General features: G+C 42.5%; 1 protein-coding gene across 5 annotated transcripts; it reads right to left on the bottom strand.

Annotated features, from left to right (window-relative positions):
- Window positions 1–3,214: 3,214 nt before the first annotated feature.
- Window positions 3,215–13,542, bottom strand: ark2n (arkadia (rnf111) N-terminal like PKA signaling regulator 2n). 5 transcript variants are annotated; one of them, XM_070988643.1, is made up of 5 exons: window positions 13,326–13,542; window positions 11,540–12,442; window positions 6,748–6,918; window positions 6,160–6,274; window positions 3,215–6,050 (listed from the first exon to the last, which is right to left on the bottom strand). In XM_070988643.1, exons 2-5 carry the CDS (start codon window positions 12,375–12,377, stop codon window positions 5,861–5,863), a joined length of 1,314 nt encoding a protein of 437 aa, XP_070844744.1. In that variant the 5' UTR covers window positions 12,378–12,442; window positions 13,326–13,542; the 3' UTR covers window positions 3,215–5,860. The 5 variants fall into 5 exon arrangements, with proteins under 5 accessions (XP_070844744.1, XP_070844743.1, XP_070844747.1 ...); XM_070988642.1 differs by having other exon boundaries at window positions 11,540–12,445; XM_070988646.1 differs by lacking the exon at window positions 6,748–6,918.
- Between the last annotated feature and the right edge of the window lie 314 nt (window positions 13,543–13,856).

A 13,856-nucleotide genomic window follows, 5' to 3' on the forward strand; every position in this document is an offset into this window, starting at 1 on the left:
TCTGTGTTTTGGATGGCCCGCCCCCTGCCATGACTGAATCCGCCTTCTCAGTGATGCTGATTCTTATCGGGACCCTCAAATAGACATGAACCCCCTTATGGTCATTTCATCCCAGCGAGCCACATATCTGATACAGTTTTTCCAAATTAAATCCGAAATAAAATCAGTATTTCCGAATTAAAATCAAAATTAAATATCACTCAGTAATCAGTAACACTCAGACACTTGCAATCCATTACATTTCCTAAGGAAGTGCTGTACTCTGTTTTAGGACTACATTCATTCACCAGCTATAGTAACCACTTAACCTGATTTACCTAAAAATGTATAATCAATTTATATTATATCATTTCCTATTTAAGATTGAAGGCCTTGCATACCCACACATTTGTTTCTGTGATTGTGGCTCTTAAGATGTGTGCAAATTTATGTAGGGCTTTACATGATGTAACCAGTCTTATATTTAGCCTCTGCATGTATACATAAGAAAAAATCCATGCAACACTATTTCATAATAACTGTGTTGGCTATTTCTCACTGAGGAGTCCGATAGTTTGGACAGATGATCCACTTGGTCTGAAGAGGAGGATCAATAAGATGATCTAATTCAATACATGGTCGGAAGTAACTAAGTACGTTTACTGAAGTACTGCACTGAGGTACAACTCTGAGGTACCAGTAGTCCAATTTATTGTACTTCCAGTCCACCAGTTACATTGATTTTATATAAAAAACATATGATCATCTAAAATAATTTGATGCTTTATTTAAGATTAAAGGCCCTGCATACCATCACAGCTGTTTTTAATCATTGTGTCTGATAAACTCCATTCGTGTTGTAGTTTTGCAGAGCTATGCTGCATTTACATGAGGTCACCAAACTCCATGGACTAATAGGAATTTCCTTGTCAAACCCTGCTGCCTACATCACCCACAATGCAACTCAAATGGCAACAGTTCAGTTGCAGATTCCAGTGTGTTATGCCAGTACTGGGTAACGTAGCCTCAGGCCTTTAGCCTGAAGGAGATACAGGGAGTGTGCCATAGAGGTCTGGAAAGCTCACTTCTCTTTAACTCCACACACACCACGTTATTTTCAGTTTCAGTGCATCACTGCCCAAAATAAAAAAAATTACACACGTAATCACAGCCTGTATCACTGTCAATTGTGATAATTGTTATAAAAGTGTTATGAAAATGATAGTTTTATGAATTGTTATTGCCTGGCAATGTCATGCTAAATTCCTGCCTGAATGTTAGCAACAACAAGCAACAATTTGCGAAACCTTGGCCACAATATCTGGACTTGTCCACACATGACAACGCATAGATTTCTGTGTATATAATTATGGTTGTGGTTGTACATTATTAATCCCTAGTCTTATATATAATGAGAAAAGAGAAAATGTTCATTCCATGGGTTAAAATTATAGTTAAACTTCTTTAATTTGGGACCACAATTCCTTTGAAATGCAACCCCTCCCTTTGTTGAACTGTTTCTGTACAGCAGATATGCAGAAGAGTGTCTGTGTCCTGAAAGCCTCTCTGCCTTAAGTGTTGAGCCTGAAGGGTGGAGGAACAGATGGGCATAGGGAGGCTGAGGGGGTCACAAAACTCTTAGTCCCATATGTCCTCGTCTTCCATTTCCCACCATCTAATGCTTTAAGCCTGCTGTGCCACACAAAGAGCCTTTCACACTGCTTTACTATCAGGGAAGGTCAAACTTCTGCAATCAGCTCCCTTTATTCACATATAACAGACCTTTGATATGAAACAATCACTTAATGCTACAAAACTTCAAGAATGCTTAACGTGAAATCAGGACTGCACTAGTGGATTTTCTTGGAAAATGAATTTCCAGTCTTCCCTCATGTTCACGTCACATTGTTTTCAGTTACAATGCAATATGTCAACAAACAATTAAATACTCTCAGAGCTGCAATTAACACTTATTTTCATTATGGATTCTTTTTTCCATTTTACTGCTTAGTCTGTCTAATGTAAATATAAAAAAATGCATTAGAACTCCCCAGAACCCGAAACGAAGTCTTCAAATGTCTTGTTTTGTTTGAAGAAAACTCCCAAAACCCCAAAATATTCAGTTTACAATGATACATGACAAAGAAAAGCAGTAAATCCTGACTAGTGAGAGGCTTGAACCAGAGGAGATTTGGATTTTTTTCACAGCTTTTGCTTGGAAAAAGACTGAAACAATTCATTAGAGTTCAAACAAGATTAATTACAGAAGGAAGTTGGTTTATAAAGCAGGTAAAACGTGACAAAAAGAAGTAGTCACATGCATTATTTTTGTCAGTGTGGAGCCCTCTGGTCGTGGCTGGAGCAGCCATTAAGCAGTGAGCTGTCATCCTGAATGAACCTGGAACAGCACTTGCACCACATAGAATCTAAAGCTGCATCGTTCAACACTAAAAAGACATCTGCAAGAGGAAGGATACTTATTTCTAGCTTTTGAGAGTGAGCCAGCACACTCGCTGCTCTGTGAGGCCACCGCTGCCCTGTAAAAATTAGCATACAGCTGATGTTCTGCCCCGAGGGTGAAAAGAGCTGGCTAAAGGGCTTTGGTTTTAGGAGAAGGGCCCCACAGACTAAATTTCTCCACTCCCTCATTGTCCTCTTCATGTGAACTCCATATGTCCCCCTAGCGGCAGGTGTCACAGTGTGACCTCTGACCCGGCGAGCCACTTTTGTGTGTGAGGGTGAAGCTGTATTGTTCACAGCGAGGCAGTTGTCTAGACTGTTTGGCTACTGGATGAAAGAAAACAATGAGACCTCTTATTAAGTATTGTACCTTGTGCTTGTGTAAAACATTTTTTGATAGACTCAAGGGTTCAGGTACATTCATCAGCATGCTGCCATTATTAAAATATTTAAATATGATGGAGAACTTTTTCAAGTGGGAGTTGTTTGCTGAAGTTGTATTTAAAGACGTCTGACAAGATGAAAAACATGTTGCAAATGTCATTGTCTTCAGTTCATAGACTTCAATTCCAATTAGGCTGCTTCTGACAGCCGCGCAGACACTGATTCATCAGACTTAAAATCAAACAACAAAGACAAATCCTCACCACTTCAATTTTCCTTCCCTGAGCTTGACGGCGGGCATCCGAACAGTCACAGCGCACGAGCGAAGGCGGCACCGCCGGCTCGTGAAATGAGCCACCGCGACGAGAAAATGAATCACTGCACAAGAGGGTCATTAAATAATGCTCTATTTATTTAGTTTTAAAATAGTTTCTTTTTGTTCTACAGACATAATTTCGAGGAAGTCAAGGACTTTGCAGAAGCAACAAAATAAACACCTTTTTTTTGTTAATTTAAAATACTGACAGTAAAATAAAACAAAAATAACAGAAGAGCGAGGCTAAATTACTGGTAATGAGGATAATATCTGACTTGAGGTTAAAGATGTGACCAAACATGCTATGTGCAACCACAGTCGAGCATCACTGCCCGGATTTTCTACCAAACCGCTATCACTAAAGAGTCTTACTAACATTTCATAATGATCCTAAGGAACAGTAGCAAAATGGATTTTGCAAGCAGAAGTGGTCTGGGAAAGGACTGTCTTTACAGTGGTAGCTTTATATAGTGGAAAGAACTGGCCAAAGGAAAACGAGAAGAATCACATTATACTGAACCAAACTGAACTGTATCATGAGTTTGAAACAGAATTCACGTCGTTCAGTTCACAACAAATGCTTCCAAATGAAAAGATTTCCACTTGCAGAGCAAATTCGGGGCAACAAAACAAACTAAGAACATAAATTCCATTTAGACTTTGGTTTAGTTCCCTTCCCTTCTGTGACCAGCAGAAGTAAAATAATTTGACTCTACAATTCTCAAGCGTCACTTAAGAAAGTAGGCGTTATTAAATATGCAATAAAACAAATCTTAAGCGTTTAAACTGTGTCAAGAAGGATCATTCATAAAGAAAATTAACCAGCGTGGCTGCAGTACTGCATGAGGACAAAGAAGACCACAGGGGAAGAGAGCAAGCGTGCCCTGAGGATCAGGCTAAAAACAGTTCATACAGTAAAAGACTCTTCTATAAACGTCCCACATGTGGGACTCCAAACCACTTTTACTCTTTTTATATGTGCGCTAAATTCACATCTATTATTAAAATATTTATTGTTGAGATAGCAAAATCCACTGCTCTGTAAGGTAAAAGAATAAGCTTTGTACAATTCTAAAAGAAAATAGTGCACATTTCAAGGCATTCAGGCCATGTTGCGATCTTTGCTTTGCAGTATTCGATGGAAAATACATTTCCTCAGTTGTTATAAAGGGGTCCCCAGAGGTTTAAAGGTGATTGCATCCACTCAGGATAAGCATGAAAATAACAAGTGCACCCAGTCAGCACTGCGGGCTCATACATTCACTGAGAACCGCATCACCTGGGACACTCTCCGACTCCGTGGCTTCCAACAAATCAAAAGAAGCATCATTTCTATCAACAGTACACCACCACACACAGTACTGCTGTGGCGGAAATGAGTCGGGTTTTGTAGTGTGTTTGTGTATTTCCCTCAGAGTCTGAGTTCAACCAGTTCCTTTCTGATTCAAAAAAAAGGAAAAACCTGTAGTCATATGGTTGTAACAGAAAGAAAAGCCGTGAATTTAACTCAGAAGACACGCTGGGAAATACGCTTATTTGCTTTCTGCTGCAGGGTGAATGCTGGATGAGAGAATCTCGTGTCTAGTCATTAACTATGAAGCAACAGTTAGCAGCAGGTTAGTTTAGGGACAGCTAGCCTCGCTCTGTCCAACTATTTCTTGGCTCTGAGGAGCTGACAGGCGACCAGTGGAGACTCTGAGAAATGACTGCGTCTGGCGAAGGAATAGTTCGACAAATAGACCCCTGAAAACAGTGAATCAGTGTGGTTACTTTTTGAGTGGATTAATCAAATGAGATGTAGCACGTTAATTAGTGAGCCGAAGAGATGCCTTTCAGGTGGATTGTGTTATCTTTGGGCAGCCACAGGCTAGCTGTTCCCACCTGGTTCTAGTCTTTGTGCTAAGGTAAGCTAAACAATGGCTTCAGCCTTATATTGAACTCTTGGCAAGAAAGCAAATAAGCTTATTACCCAAAATGTCAAACTAGTCTTTTAAGACAAACCAAAACCTTCCCCGACAGCACCAGAGCACAGGCTGCACCTATGCTGGACAGACAGAAGCAATCTGCAGACTGAAGTGTGAAACCAGTGGTGAGACTTTCTGAAAACAAAATTGATCCTCGACAGGTACAAAGCAAGCTTTGCCATCAATCCGTGATCTACTGTACAACAGGAGGTGCACCAGCTGCCGTTTTGTCTTGAGCGCAGGTGAACGCAGATAAAAATGCCAAATCAAGTCTGAAAATAAGCTGTTCAGTCTGTAGTGAAGCAGGCCAACAGCCACATCGAGATACGGACCTGCTCTCAAGCAGCAACTTGAAGTTTTCACTGTACAGCTTGCAAGCACACAACATGACAACCTACATCTGTTAACAAGGGGTAACTGAGGTATTAAATGAAGGTAGGATATTGCTATCATTAACAGATAAATCCCTCATACATTTCCAACTGCACTCGAAGTGCTGTGCCATTTTTATTACAACTAAATTCAGAGCTGACAAGCCAGGGTCGGGGAATCACATCAGTAGAATGGCTTTGATACATGTGATTGTTTAACAGTAAGTTAAAAACAAACGGTGCCCTGCAGCAGGAAGAGTCCACGAGCCGTTAAAGGTGAGGCCGCAACTACAGGAAGGATTTCAGCCGTAGCATGGAGGCAAGGCAAGAGGGATGAGGAGGAGGAGTGAGAGGAAGAAACAAGGAGTCTTCAGTGTACAAGTTGTTTAAAGTAGGTATTTGTGTCCGGCGTCCTCGTCCAGTGTGAGGTCCACCACTTCGGGAGGGGAAACCCAGTTGGGCTGAGGGGAAACAGAAGTCCAGAGCTGTGGTTGATTTGTGCTGTTTAACTGCTCCACTGAGCTCTCCTTCCAGGAGGAGAGACTCTTTATCACCCCGCCGCATGGGTGGGCGCATCTGGATTCAGACACAGAGAGAGCAGAGAAGTTGAATTCATTTGCAAAAGCATCAAAGTGGGGGGAGGGGGTGAATTCACACCGTCAGTTTCCCCGCAGAAAGTCTTTACCGTGCTTTCTCTTGCACTCCCACTATTTCCACCTCGCTGTCAGAGGAAGCGATGTTAATCTGGCCCTTGTTGTGCTGAGAACTTTCCTTGTGCGACAGCTCTGCCTCCATGTGGCCTGAAACAAATAAGAGGAACAGAGTCACGCACTGTGAGGAGGGCCGGGGCAGCAGAGAGCTTCAGGCCTTGCTGACACATAAAGACTGCAGCTGCTTTGACACAGACAAGAAGAAAACAATGACGACTCTCACACTCTGTTTGAAAAGCTGACTGGATAGCAGAGACTGACACATTGGACAAAACATAAAATGTGGACTTCATAGTCATGTTCTGACAATGCCGGCTAGTCAGTTATTAAAGGTCAATTCTTTTGTTTTGAAGCAAGGCAGAAAGACTTCATAGCCCCAAATGCAAGCTGGTGGTGTGTGGGATGAAGGCAGCAGTGCTTCAAAGGCGTCTTGCTGAGATTAAAAAGACCGCTTCCCCCACATAGCACGTGGCTTACTGATGACACCCATGCCTCTAAATGTCCTGTCTTCACTGAGAGCAGTGGAAATTTATCAGTTTGGATTTACCGGGTTTGTAACTGACCTGAGATAGAGCTCAGAGCTCTTATACACCCAGAGTGAGCTGCCATATCCTGGCCTCTGTGTGTTTTAAGCTCATGCTTTATCACCGTGGGCCGGACTGTCTCCACACTCATACTCTCCTGGTTAGAATCAGTGTCTGAAATATCATAGTGACCCACTACTGGAGGCCCGTCTGCAGAAAACAAAGAAAACACTTCATTATTCAAATCATGCCTGAGAACAGTGAGACTGTTTGGAACAGAGGCTGGCCACTGCATCCATAGTCCTGCTAACTGCAGCATCCACAATATAACAAGGAAACACACCCTATGTCCCTGATGCAAAGGTTCACACCAATCAAGTGAAACAATTCGAGAAACCTCCCAGGTTATCATCACTTTTCAAAGCTACACTCGTAAGGTCTTATACTGTAAGAGAGTTGTGTCTGCAGTGCAATAATAAACCCTTTCAGCAGCTTTTTTTCCTCTTCATTTATTGCTTTTAAAATAACAGCCATTCACATAAAAACGACACTATAATACAGTCATTACAAAACACTTTAAAATGATCTTACTCAGTGAATGAAATGTTGTGGGATAATAAAAAGCCAAACAGAAGAATAACTCTGGAAGAACGGAAAATGTATCTTTGTTCTACCCTGTAAAAGGAGTCCCTGGGAGAGACACACACACTGCTATCCAGACAAGTCTGTGGGTGTGTGTGAGGGGGTTCGTCTGGACAGCATGTACTATGAGACAACACAGCCTATGAATAGCTGATTGGGATAAAATAGGCAGGTACCAGGGTTATCAGAGAAACCGAGGATATGCCAATGTAAAGGCCATGTATTAAAGATAGAAAAAGGACTAATGTAAACCAGGATAGTCTCTTTGGTAAACAATGGACTGTCCTTAGTGTTGTTTCTAACGCACGCAGTTTGTGACTGCATGCGCGAGGCTCCCTTTACCGTGTTGACAAAACAGTTGATTTAAAGGTAATTTCAGTTTTGAGAAATGCAGGACAGCAGTTGTTGGATCCACTTAGACCCAAAATAAGTATGCACCGTGAAACAAAAACACCAATATTCACACAGTTCGAAACAAAACCATTAGGCCAAGAGAAAACAACTAAATAGATAAAATGTACCGTCAGTCACCGTTTATCAGCATAAGCAAAGCTGCACCTTGCACACATGCTGCTGATGAAAACTAATTTGGCCTTGCACATTCTATATACTAATATAATCACATGCAAACAGGTGGGGAAACGATGCTTCCAGCTTTCAGTTATGTAAAACTGACAGTCACAGGGCTACGTATACACATACAGAAAATGTTAACAACTTTTTTTAACATCCTAACTATAAATATGATTAGGCCAAAGATTCCTTCATCAGTGTCTGTGATGGTTCGATAGTGTTAGCAGTGTAGCGAACTGTGACACTATGGTCATCTACATCAGTAAAAGTAGTTTGAGGAGAGGTTTGAGGAGGAGTGTCTCCACCTCATAGACCACAGGATCTGAACCAGAGAAGGCCACAGTCAGTTTTTAGGAAATCAGTAAACATTGCCATGCACCTTACTGCAGCCGTTACTGCTGTAAATTTGTTAGTTTGATGCCTGGGTTTTCAGTCTAAAGTCAAGCTGCAGTACACACAGTCCCTTGTGGAGACACAGGCCAAGCTGGCAGACCAGTGCAAATAAAAGATTAACTAGGCGAATATTATGCGAGTGAAGATTTGAGGCTCTTGACATTGCAGCGAATAGCCATAACATAGGAACCCATGCCTTATCTGATGTCCATAATCTATACATAGGTTGCTAAAGATAAACATTAGGAGTCAGTCCTCCCTCACTAGTTTCTTGTTACTGCACAAAGGCAGCAATAGCAGCAAATGCAACAAAGGCAAAAAAAAAAAAAGTAAACGCATCTAATCTATTTATGAAAAGCAAGAAATCATGTGGGTTAGTATATGGTGTTTATATTTATAGGCAAATCTGTATTTAAATGTTTTGATGTTAGTAAAGCTATGCCACCACAAGATTTTAAAAGTCCTGAACCATTTACAAGTGCAAAGAGTTCAGGAGAAAGAAGGGTAATGTCGAGTGTTGAACCTCATTTCTAAAGAAATAGTGCTATGATGCTCTATCGTTCCCAGCATGAAGTCAGAATGACAAGGCACATGCTATTAAGCAGCAGCACCCCACCTAACACTGTCATGATGGCTGCCCAGGTGCTGTAATCCACAGTCTGTATGGATGACATAATGAGCTATTCTCTGTGTGTGTGTATACAGCTGGTCAACAAAAACAAACAAGCCATACATTAAGCAATACAATAAGAGCCCTGACTCGACAGTCTATTGAGATATGCTCCATGTCCGTGTCACAGATGCTGCAGAAATCAAACAGGTGAGTTGAATTATTCAGAATGTCAAATCTCACAGTGATTCAGTGCCTGCAGATGCACTCGACCCCAGGTCTGCAGAGTCAAGTTCAAATGAGCAGCTCAGGCCCAGCTGCTGTTGATGGTGTGTCTGTTTAGTAACCTCACATCATTTACCTATTAATACCCATTGCCATGCTTCCTGCGCCAACTAGTTCTACACTTGGTAAGATCAAAGTATGAAACAGCGAGGAGTGAAGTAGAAGTATAATCTAAACATTCAAGAGACCAGGGTCTGGAACACCTAGATTCCCATTCTGAGTGACCACTTCAGGTAGGATGTTGTTATTTATAGGAGCGGGGGTGAGACTGTTGTTCTCTCGTGCCAACATATAGGCCGCCATAGTCTCTGCAGATTCTGACGATGGCAAATAGGAACTGGGTGGGGATGGGCGTGCCCCCTGTTGCTGCCCCTCTAGGGCATCACTTGAGCGTTTGGACGAGTCGTTGTCCGAGTCGAGGTGTGCAAGCTTTTCCATCCAGATGCGGAAGCGCTCCTCAGTCTGGCGCTGCATCACAGCAAAGCGCGTCATGGCCTCCTCCAGAACGCTGCCGATGCCGTTCCTGTCCCACGTACCGCTGTCCAGCAGCCCATGAATCTGGGCGCCCACTCTGGATCTCTCCGATGCACGTCTGAAGCCAGCTTTAAAGACATTGAGGCCAAGCCATAAGAAAATACAGTAGCACTTTCATGCTTCGGAGGTGGACTTTTGTATTAAAGAGAAAATGAGTTTGTTTTTTGGTTACGTGCAGATCGACTCTTTCATGCTGATGGACTACATCATGCAGTTGTAGCACTCAAATCTGTGTGCGGGATGTAAAAATGGTTGAAAACATCTCATGTAGTACGGATCCCTAATGTCTGGTAACTGGATGTCTTGGGCGACTGATTCATTGACTGTGGTTTGGAAAATGTGTTAAGTGGAGAAACTCTGAGGTAAATGCAGCCATTTGAGGCAAATTCATGACAACCTATGTTGAAGGTCAACGGATATGTCTAACTATAGTTCTCGAAAAACCATCATCTTTGTAAAATATGCGGTACGGTTAGTATCGACCAAAATAGGCACCTTGTGTAATACCTCTCGAACAAAAATCTTAAGGCTACTTCCACTCTAGAAAAACACTAAACAATAATTTGTCAAACAAAAACCTTGACGCACCACAAGCTAAACTCTGAATTTAAAGGAAAAGAAAAATTGCCTCCAGACCAATGCAGCTATATTCTAAGAAATGCAGAGAAAAGGTCAGTCTAAAGTAAACAAAGAGAGTTCTCCACCAACAGCAGCAGGCCTGTAAATATCACCCTGCTCATAGCTACTTTTGGAGAAATCAACTCACCCAAGAGACTTCTACAATCATCAGGAAACATTAGATTAACTAAGAAAAGAAACATTGGGCCAATGTGCTGACCATACTGTCAGAGTTTATTCTTTGGAGTCTCCTCTGTGCCCGATTTTAGTCTGCAGCAGACACCCATCCTTACTCAGAGATATACGCATTAATATTTTCTAGTTGACGACATAAGAGCTATCTGACTCATCAAAGGTAACAGATTATAGAGGGAGAGAGAACCACCTGTTTGCGACTGTAAAAAGCTTCATCGCCTCCTGTGTAGGCAGTGTATGATAGACTTAAGGAATATTCAGAAGCCACAGGCAGACACAGAAAAGCAGGATAAACTAAATGAGTCTTGCAACTCAAACTAGCACAGTGAGATCATACACCATTGTCTATTTACAGCAAAGGCTGAGGATATAAATGGCTCACTTGTTGAATTGCAGAACTCACAATATAGGTTAGATTAACACAACTTTGTTTATATCATTCCATGAGCTGAAGAAATGTCCACTAGACTTCCACAGCATGCAAACGATGAGACAAAGCCCCAACACAGCACATACTGTATTACTACAAGTGACTGGGCAAAAGACCTTCTAAACATAAAGTCTAGGTATCTAAAGACAGGGTGAATGAAGACAGATGATGAGTGAGAGAACAACAAAAAAAAAAGAAAGTGATTGATAAGACAGACACGAAGAAAGCAGTGCTTATACAGATCTGACATTGCAAAGGCTTTGTAAAGCCACATAACATCTTCTTAGTGTATGCTGCAAATGAAAAGTTTGGTTTGGGAAGCCTGAAAATTTAAAGCCATGCAGGCATCTGTTTATTGTTAAGCTCTGGGTTTCACTCTGATGTCTAATCAACTTTGATCATTCTAAGACTATATGTTTTCTATTACTATGTAATACATTACATGGGATATCTAAGTGGCAGCTACTATTACCCTGGACAGTAGTAGTAGTAGTAGAAGTAGTGGTAGTAGTACTGAGATAAGACAATGTGTGGTGAACATCAGATGTTACCTGAAATATCTGTCTTGATTGTCTTGCTACCTCCTGAAGTGTCATCGTCCTCATCGTCAGACGAGCTGGTGCTGGAGTCACACGTGAGCTCGCTGTCACTCGTACTGCTGTCCTGCAGCAGGTTATACTTCTTCCGTGCTGCTGCCTCTCGCTTTTGCCTCAGCAAACGCATTCGCTCCTTGTGTTTCTGGCTCCGGTGACCTTTCACTTTAGCCAGCTTGCCATTGGTTTGTTTTTCCTGCCCTCCCGCTGCAACCATCGTGGGCTGGCATCGGTTTTTCTTTGCAGCCATTGCATTAGGAGGCATCTCGCTCTCTGAACGGGACCGTCGAGACTTCCTCCCTCCTCCAGTTGTGGCAGATGTTTGCCTTCCTGTTGCCTGCCCAGGATCGTTTGCAGCTTCCATGCCGCCCTCCTCTTCCTCTCCTATGCGAGGAGCAGCACCTTCTTCCCCTGAGGAGAGTGTGTCTGAATCAGCAAGGTGGCCACTGGATGAGGGGGAGAGCATGCAGGGATTTGAGGAGTCACTCTCATAGACATGATGAGATACAGGCTTGTCGCTCCCTGTGGAGGCATGCTGGGACTCTGGCGAGTCTCTGCGGAGCTCTTTCATCAGGCATGGCATGGAGAGGAGACTCTGTTCACCCTCTGTATTCAAAGGGCTGTCTGCCTCCTTTTCCCTTGGCGGCGAGCTGGTACTGGTGGTGGTCTCTGTTTTCAGGTGGTCATCCTGCTCTCCCTGAACTGAAGTCGTGGCTGATTGTGCTTCGTCAAGGCACTCTATGGGGCACTCAGCATCCACAAATTCCTCTGCCTTCTCTGAATCAGCCATCTTCATGCTAGTTGAGCCCAGAGCCCAAAGGTCCAACAAACATGGACCAATGTGCCTGGACAAGAGCTCACCTGCTGGAAGAAAAACACATCACTATTTCCTTTTCACAGTCTAAATTGGGGCAATATGTGCATCTGTGCCAGAGGCTGGATGTCTCAGAACATGGGGCTTAATATCTACTTTTTTCAAGGCAATCTTTCATTACAGTAAAAATTGTAATTAAACTGCGTGAATAGTGCAAACATTAAACAGAAAATATCTGCGGTTCAACTACAATGGCGAACACTGGTGGCATATTCAAGCTATTTTTCCCTCCTATCGAAACTCACCGACTTTCATCTTATTTTGAACATTTTGTTCTGGATCAACATGTAGCATAACTACTGACTGCTCACATACCAAAACGAACAAATAACCTGCTTAATTTATATGCAATAACTTAGCCAGAAATTCCCGTTAATGATATTGCTGGTGAGCAATTAACATTGGCTAGCTTTTGAGAGCACTGGACGTTACTTTTACTTTGTTTTTTAATCTTTTATTACGTTTCACATGGCCTGAGAATGATTTCATGAAAGTCTATTAAATATCCTCAGCCACATTAATCTAACTGTTTGTACTATTAGAGATTCGTTGAATTAAAGACTTTAGTTAGTTGTGTCTGTGGCTAGCTGAGGCTAACACAGGCTCGGATCCAGTCACTACTTTTAGCTGCGTAGTGAAGCTAACCTCGGTCATAACCTTAAACTCCACAAACTTGGCGAGAACAAGACAAGTCATGGGTAAATGTTCAGGTCGCTGGACAGCTGCCTCGCAAGATCCTATAAATGGAAGCAGTATCTAGCCACACAGAGGTGTAACAAGCTTAATGTCAGCAGCCAACGGGCTAACGTTAGCTCAGTCACAGCGATAGCCAACTTAGCTTTTAAAGCGGCTGCGCTAGTTGTAACTTACCGTGGCGTTAGTTATATTCTTCTTTTTCCAGTGTCAGACTTTTCGACATCTTCGGTAGCTTGTAGCCTCTTTGATTCACGATGCAAAAACGATGCACAGACGAAGATACTTAACTTATTTACAACTTGGAAGAATTTGAATGTGTTTTGGCGCAGTGTGCTCGCACCTTCGCGAGCCCTGTTAGCGGTTAGCCGCTAGCTGTGTGTTTATTTTAAAATGTCTCCATCAGCCGACTTTCACAAAAGCTACATGCGCCACTTCCGGCCTCTTCTTCGTGGTCGACCGCCCCTGCGGGTAGAATACGAACCTACAGGATGGGAAAATACCGCAGGACTAGGACGGACAGCAGGGGGACAGAACAGTGGTGTATCCCGTCTTGTTGTGTCCAAGAATACCCGCAGAGGTCCAGCACTCAAATTACAGCAAAAGAGGAGTGTATGACTGTGTGTGCTGGCCATTGGAGGTGGAAAGTAATTAAGCACCTGTACTAAAGTACAATACTTTACTATAACTCTGAAGTAACGGTACTAG

The sequence above is a fragment of the Chaetodon trifascialis genome, chromosome 20 (assembly GCF_039877785.1).
Source record: "Chaetodon trifascialis isolate fChaTrf1 chromosome 20, fChaTrf1.hap1, whole genome shotgun sequence".
Taxonomy (NCBI): Eukaryota; Metazoa; Chordata; class Actinopteri; order Chaetodontiformes; family Chaetodontidae; genus Chaetodon; species Chaetodon trifascialis.